Raw genomic sequence first — 26,924 nt, 5'->3', positions numbered from 1 at the left:
AATTTTATGGTTATTTGGGCTCTTCGTTACAAAGGAGAGACTTTTAATTGCAGTTGAAAAAATAGAGGGACCAAGGTTAGCAGTCTTCGTCAGGGACAAAGCCGAGGAGTAACAGAAAAACTGTATCTGCAGAGAGGGGAGCCAACAGATGAACTGAGAACACTGAGTGGTAAACAGGAAAAATAAACAAAAGAAACTGAAGTATCAAGGGATAAATAATGAGAAAGCATTGACTTGACTCTAGGAAAGGATGTACAAAAGAATGAAACTGGCAAGAGGAAGTATTTTTAAAATTTTGTATAAATTATAGTTTATACTTTTGCCATTCGTGGGCCATCATGGAAATAGCAAGAAAGTGTATTGAGTAGTTAATGTGGCTGAATCACAAGCTCCAAGTATTTCTAACAAGAAGGAAGTATAGCCCTTGTGAAAATAAGGCCGAATAGTAAGGAAGTGTCATGCAAGTACTAATCTGGAAATTACAAGGGACACAGAAGATAATAGAAAGCATTTTTGCAGCTTTGTGAGTAAGAAAGAGAGCCCAGGAAAGAATTGATTGACTTCTTAAAGAGAAGAGGAAGCTGTGGAAAATTAACACTGAGAAAGTCAATTGGCATAGTTGCTTGTGGAAGTGGCTGAGTAGGAATACAGGAGATTATAATTACATAAAATCATAAAAAATGCAGTCCTCCAAACAGTCCACCCTGCTAAGGAATGTACCAGAGATATGGCTAAATACCCTGAGGGGAGCACTAACTGCAAAGAAAATGGCATGACTTGGGAAAGGCTTTTCCTAAATCTAATTCCCTGTTTCTCTTTCCAGTCCCCTTTGTTCTTGATGTTTCTTGACTGTGTTTGGCAGCTGCTAGAACAATACCCAGCAGCCTTTGAGTTTTCTGAAATGTACTTGACCATATTGTACGACAGTGCACGTATCTCATTGTTTGGCACTTTCCTCTTCAATTGTCCACACCAACGAGTAAAGGAAAGCACTGTGAGTATCAAGTGTTACATCTACTTTTCAATTAAGAGACTTCAGCTTGCTGTTCCGGAAACACCATCATCTAAACCAAATGGCATTCCTTTGTGTTTTTCAAAATGTATTTCAAAATACTCAGCTCCCTAGGTTAACATGATCAGAATGTCCTTCCAGGTGAGCTTTGCATGCACAGTAACAGGATGTTCAAGAAAGCAGTCAATTGAATTTTTATTTTTTTTTTTTTCAAAAAGCTTTTTGTTATTGTGCATTATTATTTGTACTCTAAGAAACAGATCTTTGTCTGGAATTGATAAAGCAGAATGACAGGCAATAAACAGAATTTCACATTTCAGGCAAACTTTGAAGTCTCTTGATATAATTGTTTAAATAGTTGAAAAAGCTGAAAGAGAATGTGTAAAGTCCAAAGCACAATGAAAGTTTATATCAAAATATTTGGTAAACTAACACCTGAATATATTTTTGAAAACTAGAGTTGATCAGAACTGTGTAGAAAATTTTTAGTGGCTGATACAAGCACAAATGAGCAAATTTTGTTAAGCAGCTTCCTGTTAAAGTTGCAGGTAGCAACCTTACGAAGAAGCAGAGCACAAGGACCATTAATGTCTTCTCAGAATAAAGAGTTTAGGGGTTTTAGAGTAAACAAACCAACAATTTAATATAATGAAAACATATTTTTGCTAAGTAAGCATTAGTCCCGTGTCTCCATTGCACTAATATAAAGCAGGGTACAGCCGTTTCCTCTAGCAGCAGACTGTCTTGCTGCTTTGTTGCTTTCATCTGTAACCCCCTTAGATTATGTCTCTGTTCTTCCTTACCTGATAATTATTCACTGTTTTATAGTTTAATTTTATGAATAAGCTTATTTTGTTTGATTTGTATTATACTTGAGTGTTACTTCTTGCAGGAATTTGCCATAAGCAAAAATATTCAGCTGGGTGATGAGAAGGGCCTCAGATTTCCTTGTGTTTGGGACTGGTCTCTTCAGTTTACAAGCAGGGATCGCCTGCTCTTTCACAACCCCTTGTATATTGGGAAGAGCGCACCGTGTGTACAAAATGGAGCAGTGAAAACTTTTAAACGCTCAAAGGTAACTATGGCATTATCTGTCTGTGGACTGTTTCTGCTTAAATATAAGATGTTAATGCTTAAAAATGTAGAGTTATGCGGTGTCTTACACCCTCTCTTTAGCAATAGGAGTGTTCTCTTACCCTCACAGCCTAAAGAAAAATTACTCAGATTTCTATAGATGCAAAGACTGCAATTGTTGAACTTCGCATTCCAGGGCATTTTTGGATATGTCTGAACTGGCTGCCAACAGCTCCGTTATTTCACCTGTGGAAAAGTGCTGACACGCCCCTTTCTTTTCCTTGGAGCTGTCAACTTTGTCAGTGAATACTGATTAATTCAATCATTCATTGCTCTAGAAAGTCTAGGAAACAAGTATTTCCTTGTCAAGGCCTTAAGTAGCCACATTGTTTGGTCTGTGAGCCATGCAGTGGTGACTCATGAGCGTCCAACTGTTTAAAGGTCACATCATTATCTGGATGAGGCATCGTAGAAGCTCAGGGAGATCTGCTGTTGAAATGAGCATAAAATTGCTGGTATTTATTTTCTGCAGAAAAACTACAGCTCAACTTTGCGAGGTGCCCCCCCTGCGTTAAAAAATGGAATCATCAGTGACCAGGAGTTCCTTCCAAGAAGAAACTCTCTGATACTAAAACTGAAACCAGACTTTTTACAGCAAACAGAGAGTCAGAGTAACAGTATGGAACAGTACTTCAGAGACTGGTTTACGAAGCCTGTTGATTTGCACGGTGTGATTTTACCCCATATCTCTGGAACACAAATAAAACTCTGGAAACTGTGCTACTTCCGCTGGGTTCCTGAGGCCCAGATTAATCATGGTGGCTTCATCACTGCTTTTCACAAAGTTTCTTTGCTGGCAGATGAAGTGGACATGTTAAACCGGAACCTCCGACAGTACAAAAGCAACTCTTCTTTGCAAGGTAGCTGCTCAGAACTGGATCAAAGCAGAATGTACTTCAGAGCAAATGGTTTAAACGACACCACTGGGGCCCCAGACTTTCTCTCCTCTTCTTTCCCGTTTTCACCTGTAGGGAACCTGTGCAGACGGAGCATTCTGGGAACACCTTTAAGTAAATTTTTAAGTGGTGCCAAAATTTGGCTATCCACTGAGACGCTTGCAAACGAAGACTAAGATGATGTGATGATTTAAAGGCTTGGGGAGAACATAGCATATCATTTTGTCTTTTCTAATTTAACACTGCTAAATGCAGCATTGAAAGCTGTAATAATTTTATATACAAGAATTTCGTAAGTTTTGCACAAATATTTAAAAGCAAAGCGAGTCGTGCTTCAAATCGCACAATTTTGTCTTCAGTAGTTCTCATCTACATGTCTTGTTTGGTTTCTGGTTCCTAATTCATTCTGTGTTTTTGGGGTTTGGCTCATTATATACGATCGAGCATTTGTAATGCTAATTGAAAGGCTTGGTGCAGTCATTACTGAGGGTTGTTTGAAATACCTGTTGTCCCAGATAGTGACTGGAGTGACTTTGTGTCAAGCAGACTGACGAATCAAGGTAGTTAGATGCAGCAGACACAAACTGACAACTGAAATCTGGGAACAAACTACCTTCATCACATCTCCTTTTCAGGAAGAATATGTGCAAACATATGGACTAATGTTCTGTGACTTGATCACCCTACATACGTGCATCCATGGGGAGAGTGTTCCCTTTTCTTTCTCTCCCCAAAACACATCCATTAACAATCAGTCAGATTTGTGCTCTTTGTCAGGAGCTTGACTTTAGGCTATAGGAATCAACTTCAGGACAATGCACTGTTAACCTTAAAACATTTACTGTACGTACGGTATCATAGTAGCTTTAGAAGTGCCTTTAATCGGGAGGAAACTGTAGCAGGATTTACTCTGATGCAGCTACCCACCCATCCACCCCTGGCCTTTCTACAGTCAATTGTTCCGCTAAGTTCTGGTTCCACCCTCTGCCTTTCCCTCCCCATTTCTGGAATAACAGAAGGCTGGCTTAGGAGACAGTAGGGATTTTTCCTCTCAAAGTTTAAGCTCATTTTTAAGTTTCATAAGAGCCTCGTTTTTTTTCTTTAAGCACCTGAAATACTCACCATTGTATCCCTGCACAGATCTGGATCCCTGCCAACCCCTCTCATAGCTCTGTTTCAGGATGAAGTAGCTTTCAGCAGAATTCATACTTAAGCCCTGCAGGGTTCCAGAAATGAGGCTGTGCTCTTAGTGGCTAAATCACCGAGGGGTGCTGGTGCTGTTGTCACTTTCGAACAGGGCTGGAAGAAGAGTGGTTAGCAGTGCCTTCTTTTTTTTACGTACTCCTAGCACACGCAGACAGCACAACGGACAAGCACAGCTTGAGGGAATTAAATCCAACAGCCTCCCTCTGCCTAATGCAGCAGCTTCCTTGCTGCTCTTAAATCTTTTAAATGCCACTCACTGTCAGATGCTGAGTGAAAAACCCTCAACTTTCTTAGGGAGAAAAATGAGAGTGAAGTGCACTGGGGCGGAGGGGGGATAGTGGTGTGTCATTCTCACAGGTTAAGGCATTGGTGGAGAACAAGAGAGTGCTTCTGTTGAGTACCTGCTTTTAACAGTGAGTCTTCCTTTTATATTAACTGACTTCTACATAAAATGCAAAAACTCTTAAACTGATGCTGTGCCTCTCTTCAGGCACCAACTTGCAAGTTAAGGCTCTGAAGGCCTTGTATGAAGCTATTCTCAGTTATGGGAAAAAAAAAAAAAGTTCATACCCAGTATATTGTGGTGAAAAAAAAAAAGGCAGGGGAATAAGATTTGGAGCTGTTCATTTGTCTATGAAACCAAGCACTGGTCTTCAGCACAGCCTGTATCACAATAATAAGGGTTTTGGATGTCTCAGATTGCTCATGTATTACAAGTGCCAACTTTGTGCTAGAAAGTCTGGTGCATACAGGACTGTATTTTCTGAAAATTATCCAAACTGCAAAGCTGTTGAACAGTGGGTATGCTGCGTTCTCACACTGCGTTTGGTCTGGTGGGGATAGGGGGCAGTTTCATTTTAAAGGTGAGCTGATATAAAAGAGGAGAAAGAAAAGACTTCCTTTTTTTAACTAACCAAACCCTCAAAAACCTGTTGTTATGCAAAGAAGCAGTGTGCGCACACGTGTGCACGCATGCATATTATGACACAACGCCAGATTGTTTCTGGTCAACTGTTTGTGAGGAAAAAACGTGTATTCACCTCAATTGCCTAATTATGCTGCAAGACGGTTTGAGCATGTTATATGGTCCACAAACTAGTTCTGTTTATTTACGAGCTTGTTGAAGCAGTCAACTAACCTGTTCGATTCATTATTCAAATGGTTGTATTAGTTTGCTTTTGTATTTTTTATTTTTTTTTTAAACTAGCTTACTGCTTTCCCTGGCCTGATACTTGACATAAAAGACCTCAACCTGTGTGCTTAGTGTATTTTGGTACCAGTTCTTCCTCTCTGATAAATTACAGTTAAAAATATGCTTTTTTTTTTTTTCCTTAAAGGTAAAACTTTGTTTGGTTTAAAGGTACCAAAAATGTGTAAATAAATTATTCCACACAGGCAGCTGGTGGAATAAAAAAAATAATAATAACGTTAAGCTAGTACCCGTTAGGGAAAAATGGGTACTATATTTAAACAGGATTGACTTCTTTGTAAGGAGATTTCAGAAATTTTTACATTTCAGTTCTAAGATGTGTACAGATGCTGCAGATGGTCTTTGTACTTTATATTGTTATATATATATATATATATATATATATATATATATATATATATATAGCATTTGGGGGGGGGGCTTTAAAAATAATATGCCTTTAAAATAAAACCTTTCTAAATGCCTATTTGCCAAACAGACTTGAAAAGTAATTTCACAAAGTTCAAAAAGGGGAGCTAGGCAGGCGAGGCTGGGATGGTGGTAAGCGTGGGGAAGGAGCGGTGGAGACCCCCTTAATACATGGCTGAGCGGGCGCAGGGAGGAAGAGAGGAATTGTCCTGAAAAATACAGACAAGGTTCTGCTTCCTTGTGTTTGCATGGGTCTTGCCCACGAACAAACTACTGTGTGTGTGTGCGTGCATGCATGCCTGTGAATGCTGTTTCTTCCCCTTAAGTTAAACAGATTTTGTTTTGTTTTCCTTTTTAAACACAGGTACTAGAAGTTAATTTTAAAATATTTCCCACTCTACACAGTTGCCTTATTGTCAGTAGGGACTGCTATAAATGTCTTTAATAGCTTTCAAAAGCATTTTTGGGGTGTGAGTACTTATCTTTAACTTCTGTGTACAAAGTACTGACATACAAGTGTATATATGTGTGTGTGTGTATATATGTACACGTTTTCAAATTATAATTCTGTTCACTGTTTCAACATACTAAACTGTTAATGCCATTTTGATGCTACCAGAATAGAAAAACTACCAAGAAGCTCATCTTTTTTGTCTGTTTCTAAAAAAAAAAAAAAAAAAAAGAAAAAATATGTGCACTATTTTGGCTGTTACTGGCTGTTATAATCATGATTTTTTTTTGTAACTACACTGTAAACCATGCGGGGGGAAATATGAAATGCTGGTTGATATGGTTAACGTGTACCTCCAGTATCACTAATTACTGCTAGGTAGAGATTACTGTAGACTTAGTAATCATGGTGGTACAACTTTATTCCCCATTTACTGCTATGTATCAAAGAAATTCCTTTCATTCCTGAAATGCATTGAAAAGTGTGTGTTTGTGTGTATACAGATAACCAGGCCTGCACATGTGTTTAATGTGCACCTGCCTGCAATACCACTTTGCTATTAACTGCCTTGTATTTTTAATGAAGATGTAGCAAGTGGGGCAAAGGTTTTGGCTTATGCTTAGACAAAAAGAAACATTAAAACCAAAAAATTTCTAATCAACAGTTAAGCAAAGGACGAGATCTTAAATTTGCCTCCACCATAAGAGACAGAAATCTGTACCTCAAATTGCTCTAGGCAGTAGGTTTTTAATGCTGTTGCTGTGATGGCTTAGAGTTCACTATTTCAACTGAAACTAAAACCTTTGTGCCTGATAATGATTTATTGAGTAAAGTAGCAGTGCCAGGAAGATTATAAAATCCTGATGCGGAATTGTGAATGTGAAGTAAATTAGACTAAATAAAAGTTCATACCTTTCCACAGTGAACTTCAGGTGGCTTTCTTTCACTTCCTCTAATGAAACAAAAACTTGTGTTTGTTTTTTTTCCCCAGGAAAAGCACAGACACTGTGCTGTAAGAAAAATGATTAAGAAAAAAATATGTGCAGCTGATCTTAATTTCTCACTACATTCTATAAAGGTGTCAGCTATTTGTATGATAAACAGAATATCTGTTATCAGACAAACTTGGTATGAGAATGAAGACTCCAGGGAAAAGCTGTTGGCTACATGTTAAAATTGAGACAGACCCACTGCATTTTTCATGTCTTAAAAAAAAGGACTTGGCTTTTGGTTCCATTTCAATTGACTCGCTTCTCTGTGAAGGAGAATACACGTCCATTTATGTAGGGCAAAACTTACTATGATGAATGATGTGCAAATGAGTGCTGCAAGCTTGGCACATAACTCCTATCTACTACCAGAAACACTTCCCCTGAAACACAAGGAACGATTAAGCAAGCCTTTCAGTTATAGCAGCAAATTAAAATAGCATTTTTTTATATATATATATATATATATATATATATATATATATATATATATATATATATACACACATACCTTACTCTATGTTATCATTTTTCATTTTGACCTTTTTTATATTAAAATGAGAAATTGAAATACAGAATATGAAGTAGGGACAATTGAAGACCCGTGCTGGTCCTGACATCCTGGGAGAGGAGGTGAGCATGAAACCTGCACAACATAATGAACGAACTCAGGCTACCAAGACAATATGGAAACGATCAGACCTTGATGCCCCACATTTTTTATTGTAGAGAGTGTTCTCATGGGTACAAATGTGACTGCAGCTGTTTGTCTTCACTGGGCAAAGATTACTTTTCACAGATTAAATAATGAATTGTGTATAAAAGAGGCTATGTTCTTCTGAACACAAGTGCCGTACATTAAATCATGAAGTTTTTTCAAACCATTCTTTAGAATGTTTTGTGCTCCAAGAAGCCAGAGTTCAGAAGACAGTATTTTAAACAAGCAGCAGCCAGTAGTGTGTGTTGTGCCATTTCCTTTAAAACATGCAAGTTACCCGTGTGAGTAAGACATCTCTTGTCAACTGAGGCATTTACTCTTAGCTCCAACTGCTTGCACGTGGCAGACTTCTACTGTAGCACCCAGCTTCTTCAGTTCACTCAGCCAGATCATCTGCTTGGGGGACAGGCGATCATTCGGACCTTTCACTTCCACCAGCTATGAAGAAATGATTGATTAACAGTGTGCCTTACGTGGAGGAACTGAAAAATCATTCATTCCAACAGACTAATGGAAGAATTATTTTATGGCTGTTATTTGCAACACAAGTAATACAGATTTACACGACATCTGACCAGTGGGCACTAAGTGATTAACCCGGGTCCCTAAGTGTAAGAATGAAATTTGATGTAGCAATCACCCACCAAAACACAGCCAGAGGCACTGGTGAAGGAAGAGACCACATGTTCAAAGCCTGATCATCTACAACCTTGTCTGTCATTCACCTCCAGTACCACAGTGCCAGCTTCTACTGACAGCAACTGAAAATACACTACGTCAGCTGTTTTAGAGAACTGATTTCTGCTGTTCAGCTGTGATTTATAAATGCATAACAAGATGCTCCAACAGCTGAGATGTGCAGTAGTCTTCTAGCAACTATTTCAATATGATGTAAGACACAAACCATGACTGTTTACTCAATTTTGACAGTAGAGAGAATTCTGTAGTTAGCTCACATACTCAATTTTGTGTAAGCGGTGACTTGAGCACTCCTTTCCAACAGCAGTCTGAATCTGTATGACTGCTTAAGCGCTTGCTAAACAATTGCCTTACAATAAATTTAACCAAAAAGATCTATAACAATACCGAGCCACCTCTTGCTGGTTCTTACACCCATTAAGACCACACCAAAATAAGTGATAACAGCAAAGCAATCAGCCACTATTTGCTGCACACGATACCTTAAAGTGATTACTGTGAGTACTCCACACAACCAGGTCAGGCAGTCCCCCTCTGCAATGGCGCAGATCTTTGGAAAGTCGCCTTAAAACACCACTCAGAAACATTCCTCCAAGGCAAGAGACAAGGCTCTGGAAGAGAAATTTAGGCAGTTGACCTTTTTAATTTCTTGTACAGCCATTTCTCAGTCCTCATAAGAATATTCTATGGCCAGTCTCAGTGTCTTACTTAGTCACAAGTAATGAGCAATTTAGATGTTATCTGCAGCAATTTCCCCTCTGTGTTCCCAACTACTGTTGCAGGAGACGTGGCCATATCAGAAAAGGGTAACAGCACCTGGGATTAGCGAGAAGTGTGCTGAAGTCCCCATGCAATTCCCCCCTCCCAGCCAGTCTTGACTCAGTGCCTCAGCACAAACTGTGAGCACACCATGACTCTGTGTGTGAGTTAGCAGTGAGCTTGATGAAGCAGAGCACCTGCTCTCGACAATAGTTATTTACCTGAACTTGTTGGAGGGAATCAAAACGTCCCCAGCTAACCAGTGCTGCTGCTTTTCCCTCCTGAGTAGTCCAGATGTCAGCAATCAACTTTGCCAGAGTCTCTGAGGAAGATGCATGAAGCTGCTGGAGTCTGGCCTCAATGACATCCCTCCTGTTCTCATAGAAGCTGTCAGTGTATAAATCCAGAGGGACTGTCTGTATGACAAGGTAAACACAGCTCTGAGGAGCTGCCGGCAAAGCAGCGATTCCAAGAATGACAATGCCCTACTTTGTACTTTTCTTCATCTGAGCTACCAAGTCACTCAGAATGAGACAACTGAACATAACCATACCCATTCCATAAGCCCCTATTAAGCAGGAGAAGAGCTGCATATATTTTAACAATTGATGTCAGTGCAGCAAACGCTGGCCACATCTTAGCACACGCTGTTTTTTTTTGAACTCTGGTCAGAGGTTCATTTAATTAGCAGAAAACAAAATAGCGCTCTCTAAGGCGCCGAACAGTAATACTAGAGTTAGAATTTGTTATGAGGATCAAGATTGCTCAGCTACAGTGAAACAGGATAGGGGCAGGGGGAACAAAGCAGTGGTAAAACTGGGGAATATCAATCAAGCCTCCTAAAAGCAGAGATCTCTGAACACATTACAGTATAAAAAGTCCTTAAAGCTATTATTTGATTTTGAACATGGGCAAAAGTGGCAGGCAAGTAGATGAATGCCGTTCCAGCTTTTCATGCTTAAAAGCAGAGCAGTTAGAAAATATAGAATTTCAGATCTCCTTACACAAACTGTTGCCACAGCTAATCCTGGGAAATGCAGAGTAGGACTATCTGTGTGAGCCTGCAGCTTTCAAGCCTAAGGCCTGTGATAGCTTTGCTGTGTTAATAAGTAAAATGTAGCTAACAACAACAACTAATAAGCAAATGAGCTACAAATGTGCTTGTAACGAGCAAGCTCAAGAGCACATGCAAGGTGTTTTTTTCTAAAGAAAATAAAAAGCAATAATAATAAAAAAAACATGCATGCCACACCTTTAAAATACAAGGAAATTTCTGCCTAAGCTAAGTTATACTGATATAAATCTGTAACATCATACAGTACAAATAATACATCTGCTTAGGGAGGAGGACCACACCAGCTGTTCTACCTCTTGGATAGGGTTCCAATTAGAAGCAATGATTAAGGTAGAAGAAAGAAGAAAAAATGTTTGGCCTTTTTACAGTCCTATGACATCTGAGATTATAGTGCTTTAGAGTTTTCTTAGCAAACGTCACTACAAGATCAAGTTTTCTAGTTGGAATTATTAAAAGCGTTTGTATCTGTAATTTGTAAAGCATCTATATAAAAGCCACAAATTTACCAGTAATCATTAAGCTTCGTGACAGAGCTCTTGGGGATGGAGGGTGTATTGTTGTTTGCTCATTTATTAAAAAAAAAAAAAAAAAAGGGTTAGCCCAAAAGCATGAACATGTTTGGGCTGAGTGGATGGGGTGGGGGGTAAACAAACTTGAGCTTTACAATGTGATTTCCCTTTAAAGGTTACTGAAAATAAATTGGCTCTTTTTAACAGAGTGTGTCAGCTTCAAATGACGTGAACTATATCCTATGGAACAGCAGCGTTCCTGCACTTAAAGGACCCTTCAGCCAGTGAGTTCAGATATCGGACATCTGCATTTAACCAGATGTATCCTACCCTACCTGACAGCCGATCCAGTCTTACATGGTTGTTAGTTACTGAGGAGCCCTTTAGCAACAAGCCCCACGTAACCGTGTAAAATAAGCAATGCCAAAACCTTTCTGAAAGTCCCTCAGAATAAAATGTGAATCCAAATAAGATTGTTAACACAGCTACAAATCCTAGAGCAATATGGGTAAAGAAATAAGTAAAAAAAAAACAACAACTTTTAAAAGTACCTGATAGGAATTTCTGAAGACATCAGGTATGTCATCCATGTAAATGATATCCCACATCAGAATACCATACAGTGTAATAAATGTTGACCCTTCGCCATGAATACCTTAAGAGCAAACACAAATATTTCAGTCATAAAAATTGAAACATCATAAACTTCTACAGCAACCGCATCTGAAGAGCTGCTAAATCAGCATGATCCAAACCAGGAACAGGCTATGTTCTGGTTTATAGGCAACTGAAGCTAGTATATATTAACATTGCAGCAAAAAGTTATAAATATGTTTTATTACTCAAACAGCTTGCTAATGCCTTCCATTCCAGGCTAGTGGCCTTCATTTACAGGATAAGATTAAATGACCATGCCCTGTTACAATAAGGCTTACTTTTCTAATGTTAACGATTTTTTAATACACTGTTTACAGGAACCCCGTGCAGCAGGACAGGCCTAGGGAAGAGTGGCTGGAACCTGTCTGGCAGAAAAGGACCTGGGGGTGCTGGTCCACAGCCAGGTGAGCATGAGCCAGCGATGTGGCAGGGAAGGACAATGCCATCCTGGCTTGCATCGAAAATAGTGTGGCCAGGAGGACTAGGGAATTGAAGTGATTGTCCCCTTGTATGTGGCACTGGTGAGACCACACCTCAAGTACTGCATTCAGTTTTGGGCCTCTCACTACGTGAAAAGATGATACTGAGTTGCTGGAATATATTCAGAGAAGAGCAACGAAGCTGGTGAGGGACTAGAAGGCAGGATTTATGAGGAGCAGCCAAGGGAACTGGGGCTGCTTGATCTGGAGAACAGGAGGCTGAGGGGAGGCCTCATCACTCTCCAACTACCTGGAAGGAGGCTGCAGCCCATCCTTCTCATGCAACAAGTGTTAGGACGCGAGGAAATGGCCACAAAGTGCAACAGAGGAGGTTTAGGTTGGCTGTCAGGAAGAATTTCTTCATGGAAAGGGTGGTGGTTAGGCACTGAACAGGCTGCCCAGGGAAGTGGTGGAGTCCCCATCCTTGGAGGTCTTTAAGAGGTGTGTGGGCGTGGCACTTAGGGACATGGTTCAGTGGTGGGCTTGGTAGTGTTATGTCATGGTTGGACTCAATCTTAAGTGTTTTTCTCCAACCTAGATGAGTCTATGATTACATATATATAAAAATGTATTGTGGGTTGGCCCTGGCTTGTAGATAGATACAGGATATCAGGAGGGGGGAGAGAATCAAAGGGCAAAAGTGAGTGGGAAAAAAACAAACAAACAAGCAAAAACTTCATGGGCAGAGAAAAAGACAACTTTGTGCGACAGGGATAACAAAAAACAAACATGATGCAAAAGCATCAGGTGCCACCAGCAGACTAGTGCCCTGCCAGTCTCCAAGTAACGACCTTTAGGCCGTGTTAGCACTATTCAGCAACAGCTACAACATTTGTGTATCATCAGCAACACTGTTCTGGTCACCAATCTAAAGCACAGCACCATATGAGCAGCTATGAACTCCGGTCAGCTCAAAGTATATCTAAAGGCCATCTGTGTGTGTGTGTGTGTGTACACACGTGTGTTTGAATATATATATATAAAATAAATTTAAATTTATTTTATATTACATATTATATAATGACATATATTAATAAGTAATAATTAATAAGTATAAGGTGTATAATATGTAATAGAGCACAGTATGATGTAATAATAGACTAATTAAATATTTTATAGATACATTTTTACATATTTATTATAATTTCTGTGTGTATGAATTAATATTTTGTAAACTCCATACTATTATACCGTTTATTATATATCTATAAAATATGTGTACTACATATACATTGTATAAATTAGTTGACATACATTATATATCACATATATTATGTGTTGTTAAGTAATATCTTTTTAAATATAATATTGATACTGCAGTATAGTGAAATAGAATGTATTATAGTATATAATATATATTATGTGATATGTATTATATCTATCACATATATATGATTATATGTTGTATAGTGCAACATTTGTTATTATATATGTATATTATATATACATATATGTAAATATATGTGTATATATATTGTACATGTATATTGTACATATACCATATATATATATATATCATTTAAATGCATACTGTGAATATACCTACATATGTATATCTTGTCATATATATATACATACAACATAGATAATTTTAGATGTCATTTACATGAACATGTATATATATATGCTGAGTAAAAAAATGTTTCATTATGTTCATATATATGAACAAGCAGTTGCTGAGTGTCTTGCTATGGTACATACTGTTCTCATGTTCATCTAGTACCAAAGATCACTGGACATCTATTTACCTTTCCTGTAAAGTATGTATCTTCCTTAATGACACTCTCTTGATGGTCAGTGCTAGTTTGCCCCTAACAAATGTATAGTTGCTCACTGATAAGAAAACCAAAATAAGCATTTTTCTAAGGAGTGAAAGAAGAAACACTTTTTTTTTTCTTAATACATTACAAAACTGCCTTTCGTACTTGAAGGCAGCAAATAATTAAAGGCCAGGAAGAAAGTCAGCTGGAAAATACTTATTAGAGCATTCTGCAAAATAGAATCAGACTGAAAACTGGTCTATTTAATTAACTAAACTGCTTAATAAATTAGAGTTACTAAGTATTTAGTAACTCTAGTTACCTAGTAAATTAGAGATACTGCTTAGTAACTCTTCACTCCAATAGTTATCTTACTTTATATTTTTAAAAAAAAGTTAACATTACCCTGATCATATCCATTCTGCCTGTAATGAGTTAATGCAAGCTCCTCAACTGAGCACATGACTGTGGATACACTGAAGTCTTCGCCTCCTTCTTCATCACCGACATCCTCCATTAGAAACACAGATTTTCCCAGTCCCATTTGAGGACACATCTTTCCTTTGATTGTAACCTGAACATATTAAAACAACTAGTTACTTCCTAGTATCTCATTTAAAAAAACTTTAGCCTAAATATCCAAAGCCCTCCTAAAAATACAGATCTTCTTCTCAGTTTTTTTAAACCAAAACCTGACTGCTTCCAAAAATCAAGTGACTAAAATTTAGCTGGGCATTCCCTTGAAACCATCCTGTTAAAAGATTTTCTCAATGGCAGATCAGCTTTTCTAAACTGGCAAATTATTCAGAAAAAAAAAAATCATAAAAATGCTGAGCAGAATGGAATGTTAGTATTTCCATATGTGAGACCAAGACGAAAGAGTATGGACAACTAAAGAGACAGATTCTGGCCTGAAAAAAGAAGGGCTGTAGTGAGGTATGCAGTGACAGGGCTGAGGGAGAACAAGGCTCTGCTCTGACTTTGCCCACATACAAATCTCTCTGCAAAAGTAGGGAAAAGAATGGGTTTAAAAAAAAAAAAAAGAAAAAAGAAAAAAGAAAAAAGAAAAAAAGGCATTCCAATATGATGCAAGTGCACTATATTTCACAGTTTCATAGGGTATATTTAGAGTGCATAACTCCAAAAGACTGTAAAAGAAACCCTTGCTTTTTCTTGTGCCATTAGTCTAATGCTCATATCATCCTACTACTTTTTCTTACACACAGAATGCCTGAAGACATTAGAGGCAATGCACAGACTTGCTCAGGCTCTTCTGACAGAAAAGTTCTGAGGGTGTTACTGGTATTAATTAATGGGGTTTAGATATAAACAGATTTGCACAAATGAGTTTGTACATGAGGTTTTTGTTTTAGAAACACATTTGCCTTCACTTTCCTAGAGCAGAAGCCAGAGTTTGGTGAATAGCACATACTGACAGTTTCCCAGATTACTTCTTGTCAAAATGATAAAGGCTTCATGAGATCGTGTATCTCAGAAGCTCCCGGCATCTTTACTTACATGAGTTACGTCCTCCACAGTTATGACTGGCAGATCATGCAACAGGCATCTGAACTGCCTGCAGCTTGGCGAGTCTCTGATGCGAAGGGCCCGCTGGTAGAGAGAGAGACGATGCCCAGTACGTACAAATGGGTCTGCCAGTCCATTTCGAATACAGTCAATGGCCTAGCAAAGAACAAGATAATTTAGGAGTAATTTAGCAGGAGTAATTTAGCAAGATAATTTAGCAGTAATTTAGGAAGACCTATGCAAATCCTTCTTACCAGAACTAATTGATTTAAGGAGCGCAAAAATGTGAATGCAAAAAGCTCGCACATAAACAGGGCTGCCTTTCTTATATGTGTAATGAAGTTCTGGCTATTATTTTGCATTGGAAGTCTTCTGGATTAAAATTTTGATTGCACTGGTATGTAAAAAAGGAATTACTATCCATTTGTACTGATCAATATAAGACTGAGTGTAAAATCTACATAAGCAACTAGAAAAAAGTTAGCTCTAAGGCAAATAAGCTTAATACTTTTAAGCCTGTTTCTTTATACTTAAAATGAAAACAGAAGGACTAGATCATTTGTACAAGAATGCACACGCAGAGCAACTTTTAGACCGATGCACGACATGCACTGATGAAGATCCAAGGCTAATTCTAGAATTAAAAAAATAATTATTCAAATTACAGTTGTGACGTACTGTCTTTCTGTGACTTGGAAAGGCATTTTGTCCTAATTTATAAATGACTGAGACTCTTCCTTTGTACAACTTCCAATTCAAAATCTAGAAATAGCCTGATGTTAAGCTACAAGATGCAGAAGAGATGCTGCAGGCACTAGACAGCCTATGGTATTATTTCCTATTAACAGAGTTACAGAATTAAATACAACAGAAAGTACAAGCATTTAATGCCAATTCTCAATAGCCTTGCTCAGGCAAGTAAGCAACAGCAAGAAAAAAAAAGTTATTCTCAGCTTATTTTAAGTAACTCTACAACTGGTACTGTTCCTGGACTTAAATCTTTTTTTTTTTTTTTTCTTCACAATTTTTCACTGCCAAATTAGTCATATATCTTAGGTGTGTTTAATTACATTGGCTTTCTTAATTATGAGATAAAAGTTGATTTTCAGTGTCCCTGTCCCACTTTGCTGTGACATAAATTGTCCTACAGTTTCAGTCACTAACATTTTTTCTGCTTTGTATGTAACAGACAAGAAAAATGGACATCATCTTCCTGTGTTTACAATTCTTCAGACAAACAGCTGATACAACTACCACCTGCTGTTTTATTTCTTTATTCCAGGTATGGCCTCTTCATGACTTGGGTTCAGAAGCAAAAGCATTTACTGCACATAATTTCTCTGCTTCTCAGATATCAGGCATATTTATATGGAAGAACAGAAGAGGATGCTGCTGATTGGTAACTCTATACAATCCCTCAAGCCTTGTGTTGTGTTCTTCTACACAACACAAAAAAGCAGGTCAACCAAGGATGGTTGACCTTATTACACTCAATATGACACTCAATATGCAGAATTCATTGTATTTCTTAGGAGAAAGTGGTTCCCCGACCTTGGGATTCCTACCAACATACGCATTTTTAGAAGAGCCTACCTAGATGTTCTTTTCATGAAGTAATATGTATTTTAAAAAATGTTTTCAGACAATGCCTGTAGTGTTTCCAGCCACACAGCATGCAATTGTGATGATAGATACCTTCTTAGTGTTTTTCAAGTGCTGATGTAAATTCAGAGCCAGACGGTCCCACCACCGCCCTCTGCTGTCAGTACAATACACATCCTGAGCCAAAAGAGTCTGCAGCTCCTTCACCGCTTCCTGTAGCAACAGGGATGTATTTTTATTAACTGAGTTAGAAAACAAAGTTTAAGTTCCATTATATAAATTGCTTATAATTTTCCCTTCTAATTTCTGGTACTGTAAAAACTTTGCACAATTCAAACCCTATTTTTACTCCAGCACCATACGTATTCAGTTGTCTGTGTATATCTTAGGAACTCTACGATAAAAAGAGATACTTTTATGTAAGCTTAAAGCTTAGCTGTAAAAATAAAATATTTTTGTCCTTTTTGTCTTCCTTGTTGTATACGAAAAAGGCCTGAATTTTACTTGTTCCTTTTCTCCAGAGGCAGTCTTTCTCAGAATAATATGTCTTTTTTTAACATAAAAGTCAGAGGACTTTGGAGATGTTAGGTCCTCAGGTGAAGAGGCATGAGATTGCACAAAAGACTTTTATTCCAAGATTTTCACTTTTAAAGGCATATTACACATGGCAAAGCATAAGCATAAATCAACACAATCTAAAAACATTGGGTTTCCTTTAAAATCTTCTAAAACATACAGAAAGAAAAAAAAAAAGACACTTTATACTTAAAAGTTATCTGTTAAGAGAACTGTAGCAAGTCATGGCAAACATCACCATTTTCCAGCCACATCAGAAATACAAATGATACATAAAGCTACATTAAAAACGTTTTCCTGTTCACCTTACCACCTCACCTTACCTTGTACATGTGAAGTCTCTGCAAAATTTCAACACCTTGAGAAAGTATTCTTGTATATACCCAGCCAACTGTGAAACGTCGCAGGTACTCAGGTAGAACTCTGTGATAGCTGAAAGGTAAGAACAGCTCAGGAGATTCATTTAATGATGGCAATTTAAATTCTTTAAAATTATCTTACTAAGAATGCTTAGAATCAAAGCATTTAAAACATGCAATGCCTTATATATGAATTGGGTTCTGCAAGTCAAAAACCCAAAGATAACCATATAGCTGAAGCAGCAATTGTAAGCTGCATTTGTGCAACGTTATTTGGTTTCAAGAAATTGGTTGAAAGAAGATATTCAAGATGTCGGTTTTCAAGAAAAGAATTAGGTTCTGCATCAGATGCAAAGCAGTAAATTACTACGTTGTGTTTCCTAACTGCTAACTTGTTCTCATAAGTCAAACTTCAGAAACTCAGCTGAACAAAAGGAAAAGACTGGAACAAGCATTTCCTGCCCTAAAAGAAGATTAATGCCTTTGGGGTAGGCACCTCTATGTTTCGAAAAATTACTGAAATTTAAATAGGTTTTTCCACTGCTTTCAGTGTGAAATGGACTAGAACACCACGCAACCCTCCATTAATACATGTATTATTTTAAATCAGTTGCCATGACAATGAATATAATGTCAAACTTAACACTTTAACTTTCAGTGCATCGTTAAACCAGAGAACAAAATAATTAACACAGAAAACAGTGAAGGACGCTTCAAAAACTGTACACATTACTTCAGTTCTCAGATCTTCAGTGGTGTTTCCTGAATGAGACACAATTGGAATTTTCAACAGATGAATAACCCACTCTGTTTTCCCATAACCTTTGCAACATTCTTTTGTTCACAGTGAATTTTAAATTCTGCTGATTGCTATTTGTCTAAAAGCCATAAAAACAAACTATGATGAGGGAAAAATAAGGCTCTTGTTCTCCTGCATTGGCATGTAGAACAGAAGTGTCTTAGTGCTTTATCCATGCCTACCAATTCATTCCCAAGGCTTTAGAAAAAAGGCTTTTTCACATATACCACTTAAAAGCTAAACAAACAACCAGGAAGTTCAAAGCTTTCAAGAACATGAAAGTTTCTAAATTTATCAGGCTTGAATAATACCACAAGTCTATAAGCCTCTCTCAAAAGGAACAGCACCAAAAGTAAGACGATGCACTTAGTAGTCACTTATGAACATTGTGCTCGTTTCCAGTTTACTACCTCAAAGAGGGGTGCTTTTTCAGTTTATTCCACGTTTCTTTCGCACACGTATAGAGATGATTAGCTTCTTCCAAGTTCCCATTTACCACTGCAGTGGCTATATCATTTGACAGATGAGCAGCAGTTGCATACCTACGGGAAAAACATGTAATCACTGCTTTAGGATCAAGAAGCATTTATAGTTAAAATAAATCAATTCCTCCATACAGTACTTTCTAAAAACTCCCTTCCAGTCTCCAAAAGACATAGAACCGTGCAGCCAACTTTATTCTTAATCTTGTAGGATCAGCAAAGTTTATACTAGCAGGATATATTACATTTAAAAGTATTTATAAACTGGAGAACATATTTTTGGTTTTGTTAGGTTCCATTCTAATAATCACAGCAATGTAAGAAGCAACTTGCATCAGCAGATGACCATCAAGCAAATGAATATGCTATTTTAGTTCAAAATAGAAGCCATTGTGAGCAACAAATCCTACTTGGACACAAAACTGCATCTTAAATCACTGCAAAAGTGCACTTCTACCTATTCACATCTGTAGTTCTACATGATGAATATCTTATTTGCCTATACAAGTACTGCAGTAAAGCTTTTCTAGAAGAAAACAGATTTCCAAACTGCCAAAGCTTCCTGTACCTGATAAGATCTTCTCTGTCCTGGAAGATTTGTGTTTTCCTATTTACAGTGTAACTGGGGAATACCATACGCCCCATGTTTACCATAAGGACTGTGGAGAGCTGACTTTGACCAGCACTACCAGCTTCTTCATCCTCTATTGACTCAGAAAGTGAAAATAGCAGCAGGATTCGAGAAAAGACAGCCCGAGGGCCTTTACAGACCCTGACAGATCTTCCAGCTAGATCCTTTGCCCTGTAAGGACAAATAAAATGATTATACAATTAGTTTTTCCCATCAGTTATAAAATTCAAATATCATGAATGAAGTATGAGATTTTTTTCATGTTCACACCATTTACTGCATAAACTTAATTTTCATAGAGTCATAGAACATCCCAAGTTGGAAGGGACCCACATGGATCATCAAGTCCAACTCCTGGCTCCACACAGGACCACCCAAATATCACACGATAGGTCTGACAGCTGTGTCCAAACACTTCTTGAATTTCGTCAGGCTTGCTGCTAAGATCACTTCCCTGGGAAGCCTATTCCAGTGCCCAGCCACTCTCTCAGATTTTCCCTGAAAGAAGCAGCTTGAGAAACCATATAATGTACATAATCTATCGTGAAAAGCCAAGGAATCGCATTAATTAACAAAAAGTGTAAGGACCATCCACAAGCAGAATAGAATTGGAACTGACTGCCCTCTGGGTGCAACCACTCCTGCTGCTATGCCAGGCTGTACCAACATGAAACAAGATGTAGTTAGCTGGTAGGGCAATGTTTACAGATCACAGTTTGAAATCCTAGGTTTTGGGACTTCATCAAGCTCTTTCATACAAGACAAGATTTTTGGTGCTTCTCCACAGAGCAGCAAAGATTTAAACAAGAAATTCTCTGATCTTAGGGGGCAACTAGTATTTCAGCTGTCAACTACAGAAAGGAGCAGTACGTTCCCAAAGTTTATATGGCTAAACAACTCTTTATATTTTTATTTACTAAATGCATTCCTCTCTTCAAACGACATGTTGAGTCTTTCAAAGCATAACTTACATTCACCTGGAAAACTTAACTGTAGAGTTAAACAGCTTAAGAGGTACCTTTTTAAAATCACTGTCCCAATACCAGCCTGACTCCTGCTGAAGACTGAACGTTGTTTTGCCAATCTCTGAAAATCATCCACAAGTTGCTGTTTCTGACCGTTTGGGTTTGGCAAGTGAAAGATCTTTGCTAACGTTTTTAGCTCAGGAGCTGAAAGCAAATCCAGCCCTTCACCCAGGTCTTCCAGTTCAGATTCTAAAAGTAAAATAATCCACGTACATTCATTATGTGCTATATGTACACATTCAATCAACAGTTCAAAGATTAATACATTCATATAACCTAGTACTAATCTAATGATTCAGATTCTTCCAAGTATATTATTGATGCTAGCTGGTCCAGCTTGAAATTCATTATCTTCAAAGGTCCAGTCTGAAGGAATGGAATAATCAGAAGTAATCCCTTTGTAGCTTCAAAGAAAAAGCAAATACAAAGAAATTTTGCTGAGTTACAAGAACAGCTGCTCAAGAAAAACTTCTCTCTTCTTGATGACTGAAACTTCCCAAGGCAAAAAAAAAATGTACTGCCAGAGAGCAGCCGCTCCACAGGGGGGAATGAGCCAGGAGTCAGAGGTGAGCACAGCACAGGCAGTGTCTTCACTACCCCTGGTGCAGTCCCACTGTAAGCAAAGAGAACAGGCGGACCGAAAGTCCTGATAGCAGAGCCTACAGGCAGCCCTAGAAAAGGCAAGGTGATGAATCAGGTCCTGGGTCCATTTAAGAGATGAGCCAGACCTAGAGACAAGCCTACAGCTTAGGTCTGAGACCCATCCACAGCACATGGCCAGAGGCAAGACTGGAAACAACTGGCAGCATTGGTTGGAGGGCCATCTCCCAAAGCATGCCAGGGACAGAGCTGAAGGCAGGATCACCTGGCAAGACAGCTCACAGGTCACGGTCTGAGATGGGGCTGATGAGGGCAAGTACAGCTGACTGCTGCATCAGTGGCACTGACATTTGTTCTGTTCTCCCTGTTACACACTTTGCTCCAACAGCTTCTACTATTAAAGTAACGTAACACGGGACTCATCGACCTGAAGCCTGGAGTTATTCTGCTCCTCTAATTCTCTTCTCAATGAACAGCCAAGCATGCAGTACATTAAATGCTAACAGGCCCCAGTACATTTTATTTATAATACTTTTAATACGCATTAATGCAGGCCATACCTGTCTGCAGAAATCTGGCTTCAACCAGTTCTTCAATTATTGGTGACAAATCCAGACTTATCTCTCCATACTCTATTTTGTTCACTTTTAACCAGTTCAGCTTGCGTTGAAAAAGTCTCACATATAACTTCTGCCCACCAACTGCAAATTTTATTTAGAACAATGAAAGAAAGCAAAAACATTAAATTCTAAAACACGGTGCTATGCATACTCACTAGCTTACCTACAAAAATTACTGTGATGCAGATATCCTGTAAAACACTTTTTAAATCTGCCTGTGCTTTATAGACAGACTTGGTAAAAAAAAAAACAACAGAACCCACCTTTCAAAGTAATCATTGCTCATTAGAATCCTTAAGTTTTGTTTTCAGGTAGCAAACATCGCTAAAATTTACTTTGGACACACTTACCCTTTAAGAAATACTTTTTAGGAAATGACAACTTTATTTTATTTATAACCTGCATAGTGTGACTTTAAATAGGTCTTTTTGCTCTCTTTAATACTCGAGCAATAAGCAACCATTTGATGCTTAGGAAACAAAAGAAGCTGTAGTTTGATGGAGTGATTTCAGAATCACAGAACACTTCTCAGTGTAGTAGTCTTTGGATTCTTTTTTTACCAATGATATGCAAACCTAATTTTAATAATATACTTATTGAAGACAAGAATAAAACTCCTGTTGATTTGATTTTTGTCAGGGAAGACATCGTAGAATCATAGAATATCCCGAGTTAGAAAGGACCCATAAGGATCATCGAGTCCAACTCCTGGCACCGCACAGGTCTGCCCTAAAGTTTAGACTGTGTGTCTAAGTGTACAGTCCAATCGCTTTTTAAATTCAGACAGGCTCGGTGCAGTGACCATGTCCCTGGGGAGCCTGTTCCAGTGTGCGACCACCCTCTCGGTGAAGAACCCCCTCCTGATGTCCAGCCTAAACCTCCCCTGCCTCAGCTTGACACTGTTCCCATGGGTCCTGTCACTGGTGATAACAGAGAACAAGTCACCTGCCTCTCCACTCCCCCTCACGAGGAAGTTACAGACCGTGATGAGGTCCCCCCTCAGCCTCCTCTTCTCCAGGCTGAACAGGCCCAGTGCCCTCAGCCGCTCCTCATACGTCTTCCCCTCTAGGCCCTTCACCATCTTCATCACCCTCCTCTGGAGGCTCTGCAACAGTTCAATGTCCTTCTTGTACTGTGGTGCCCAGAACTGCACACAGTGCTCGAGGTGAGGCCGCACCAGCGCGGAGCAGAGCGGGACAATCACCTCCCTCGACCGACTAGCGATGCCGTGCTTGATGCACCCCAGGACACGGTTGGCCCTCCTGGCTGCCAGGGCACTCTGCTGGCTCATATTCAACCACATAGTCAACCACAACCCCCAGATCCCTCTCTGCGGGGCTGCCCTCCAGCGTCTCATCGCCCAGTCTGTACGTATAGCCAGGGTTGCCCCGTCCCAGGTGCAGGATGCAGCACGTCACTTAAAGTAACTTTAAAAAACACTTTAAAAATACTAACAATGCTGCAATTTGACCAAATAATAACTTATTAAATCTTAGCTGAAATTTGCCAAGCTATTCTTGCTACATTCAGCACCCTTCTGAACAACTATCTCGCCCCTCATTAACTTCTAATTTATTTATCCATTTGATGATTGGCAATGCTCTCCATCCACTTTTTGCTGCTCACCCACTTTTGAGAAAACTAGGCAGGAAGGAAGGACTACTTCAAATTTAATTATTTAAAAAATATCATTCCTTTTATAATATGCAACTCACGGAAGAACTGCATACTTTTATCAGAAAATAACAAAATACTGGAGAATACCTATGCTCAAGCTATTTAATTTATAGCATTAAGCACGTATGTGTACTTTTTCTTGTTGTAACTGAGAAGCAATACTTGCTTCAGTAGAAACTACTAATGTGGAACAGATATCTCATCTACCTGAACTTTTAAAGTATTCTGTCCAAGATTTCTTGAAGGTAAAGACATCCATCACTTGTCCAGAACTCATTATCTATTGACTTAATAGTATCCGACCATGTCTCGTGGCTGAATCATTGTTTTTCCTACCCTGCAAAGAGAGATTGTTTTATTTGTGACTGTAGCAGTCAGTGCAGACATGGATTTGTCAGCTCTATTCTGCAATAACTTTTTTTTCTGTCTTCTGAACTCCTGTGAGAGAGGAACCCTGAACTCACTGAAAGAGAAACAAGTATACAATTACTGATCAAGAGAAGAGGGTGTAGAAATAAAGAAAGCTGTATCCTAAATTTTTCTTTTAGTATTGGTTGAAGTAGCTGAAGCCCACATCCACTAGCTACCTAACTGTAAGCTTATCCCCAGATCTCCTTTGAATGTAAAGAAGCCAATAAGAAGTTTTGTTGCTTTTATTCCATTCTTTACATACTCCTATTTTAACTACCCTAACATAAGCAACATATTAGCATTAGTTTTTGTGTTTAGTGTTAGTGCGTGTAATCAATACAATATAATCTGTAAGAATTTAATTGTGATCACTGCAGAAAATGCCGACGTTTAGAACTTAGGTTTCCAAATAGTTTCAGACCTATTATTTTGAGATCTATGTGTATAGCACATGCCTCTTCGTAACCCCATTCTGCAGAATCTTCATATGTATTAACCATAAAAAGCTTGGTATTAACTGATGGTCTTTTTTTGTGGATTGATGTTTAAACACAGAAGCAAGCTGACTTGAGATTCTAAAAAACATGCATTTTTCTAGTTAAGCTACAGAAATAACCACAATCATATATTTTTAATTCTGTCCTTATTTCATGCAATCTCTATTATTTATTGCTACCTTCCCTTAAAGCAGCATTAGGAAAATTTACCTACAGGAAGCTACTGAAGGGATACACCTCCTGAGAAAAAGGAGTTTCTTCCATGAAGCAGTTTAACAAGCTGACCAGTCCACTGGTATAGTACTCTTCACTTACAAAAACTATGCAAATTCTCTCTACAAGAGACAGCATAGGAATGTAAAAATAGAAGGATACCTGATAATTGGCAGAACTTAGTAATAACGTTCATATCTTGATCATCAAATAGTCTCACATCATCTTCATTCTCCAAGACTGCTCGCAACACCACTAAAAAATTCTGGAGGTAATATGGTTGACCAGGAGCGTTCGGAACAGAGATAACCTCATTTATTTTGTCTACAATGTCACCAGTGGAAATTTGAAACTCCACCTTTTGCACAGTTTCTGAAAAATTACGATTAACGTCATCCTTAAAGTGTTCATGAACTTCCACAGGAAGTACCTGTACATCACCCTTTCCAAAGCAATTTTGTGTACTGCAGTTCACTTCCATTTTGGAAGACGGAGTAAGTTGAGCATGAAGTTGAGTCTTTACCTTCAAACTACTGATCGGCTCTGCTGAAGTATAAATGGCTAAATGTGTTTCACGGTTATCAGGATTAAGCATCACGCCTTCAGGTCTACTTTCTGTTTTGGTGTTCCTTGTACCGAATGGTAATCTCTTGCTGTTAACAGCTGCTAGCGATACCTGAACAACATCCACGAGGTCTTCCCTACCACATTTGTTTATTTCTTCTTGAAATTCAGATTCCTTTTTTGAAGGATTTTGTTCCTCATGATCTCCCTGAGCAAGCTCATTTTCTTTCTGAGAACTATGCCCAGAAAAAATCTCAGCATCATCATCCAGTGTTACAGCACTTTTGCACATACTGTGAACAGCTGGAGGTGAAGAGTCGATCTCTTTATATACTACCTGTTTTCCTCCCTGGATGCAACGTCTTCTGGACAGTTTAGATGACAAGCTTCCCAAAGAGACGATTTTAACTGGGTGATCTCTTGGTTCACTGTGAACGCCAGAGTCTGAACTACTGTTGCTAAAATAAGGGCTAATCTGTTGTGCCGCACTCCCTTCTGTTTTCAATGCACTGCTTTTGGAAGGACTCGGGCTTAGATTTGAGAGGTTTTTTGAGAAGTATGGGCTGGAATTATTGTCCACATTTGCACCGGGAGGACCCTCGCTCTTAGCAGAGCTCAGTGTTGAATCGACACCACCCAGCTCACCGTGGCTGCCTGGACACATGGCATCTATGTGCTCATTTATTCCGTATCTTGGTACCATTTGCCCACACATGGGACAGGTAATTTTTGCAGGGGGCACATTGTTAAAAAATGAAATAATAGAGGAGGATTCTGAACGTAGAGGTGGCGTGCCTTTAATATCCACTTTCTTTGCTGTTTCTTTTTTTGTCTTCTTTTTGCTCAGTGACAAGCTTACTCGGGCTCTCTTACTTTCTGAGGACCCAGCTTCTGACATGGTGCAACTTCAGAGCGCCGACACGGCACCGGCAGCTTCAGTCAGCTCATGCTTCTTTACCCTGCAGTGCTTGAAAGGAAAAAGAGACTTCCCTCGGCTTTGCATCACCCATCCGCAACCCTCGGACATGCCTTTAAAAAAAAATAAACACGCAGCTGAACGCAAGGCTTTCTCAGACACCAAACACAACGAAGACGAAAGGTGAAGGGCCAGACCCGAAGGCAGCCCCGCCAGCTCCCGCTGCCCGCTCCCTCAGCTCCCCTCACAGGCGCCACGCGGTGCCCGCGCGTCACCCGCCGCCCGCCCGCCCGGGCCCTTCTCCTCACGGCCCCGCCGCCCCCAGCCCCGGTCCCCCCGGTCCCCTCACGTACCGGCGCCGCCGCCGAGCGTCCCCCGGGCCGGGAGCGCTGAGGGGAGCCGAGGGAGCCGGGCGCCGGGGCCCGGGCCGCCCCGTGCAGGCCGCGCAGCGCAGCGCCGATGG

At 39.2% G+C, this 26,924-nt stretch overlaps 2 protein-coding genes across 2 annotated transcripts in view; one reads left to right on the top strand and one right to left on the bottom strand.

Annotated features, from left to right (window-relative positions):
* MTMR10 (myotubularin related protein 10) overlaps positions 1-7,243 on the top strand; it is a 37,789-nt gene extending 30,546 nt beyond the window's left edge. Inside the window, exons 14-16 of the mRNA XM_084293763.1 lie at positions 824-994; positions 1,905-2,087; positions 2,619-7,243. Coding sequence (XP_084149889.1) covers positions 824-994; positions 1,905-2,087; positions 2,619-3,218 — 954 coding nt within the window. The 3' untranslated portion in view covers positions 3,219-7,243. The remainder of the gene's footprint in view (positions 1-823; positions 995-1,904; positions 2,088-2,618) is intronic.
* Positions 7,244-8,057: 814 nt separating this feature from the next.
* On the bottom strand, positions 8,058-26,924 carry FAN1 (FANCD2 and FANCI associated nuclease 1). Its single transcript, XM_084293566.1, has 14 exons — positions 26,815-26,924; positions 25,144-26,574; positions 22,124-22,264; positions 20,957-21,152; positions 19,876-20,109; positions 19,236-19,367; positions 17,991-18,099; positions 17,185-17,304; positions 15,481-15,645; positions 14,368-14,536; positions 11,618-11,721; positions 9,704-9,898; positions 9,206-9,334; positions 8,058-8,462 (listed from the first exon to the last, which is right to left on the bottom strand). Exons 2-14 carry the CDS (start codon positions 26,441-26,443, stop codon positions 8,325-8,327), a joined length of 3,132 nt encoding a protein of 1,043 aa, XP_084149692.1. The 5' UTR covers positions 26,444-26,574; positions 26,815-26,924; the 3' UTR covers positions 8,058-8,324.

The sequence above is a fragment of the Netta rufina genome (genome assembly GCF_964035555.1).
Source record: "Netta rufina genome assembly, chromosome: 11".
Taxonomy (NCBI): Eukaryota; Metazoa; Chordata; class Aves; order Anseriformes; family Anatidae; genus Netta; species Netta rufina.
The sequence above is the reverse complement of the archived record's forward strand: the minus strand, read 5'-3'. Positions and strand labels throughout refer to the sequence as shown.

Bases quoted from the DNA above. Each gene is read 5' to 3' on its own strand.
- FAN1 (XM_084293566.1), bottom strand. From the start codon at position 26,443: ATGTCAGAAGCTGGGTCCTCAGAAAGTAAGAGAGCCCGAGTAAGCTTG. The intron at 9,899-11,617 runs GTACTTTTAAAA...CTTGTCATACAG, and splicing joins TCTTCAGAAATTCCTATCAG to ACAGTCCCTCTGGATTTATA. The intron at 8,463-9,205 runs GTATCGTGTGCA...ATTTCTTCATAG, and splicing joins CTCACAGTAATCACTTTAAG to CTGGTGGAAGTGAAAGGTCC.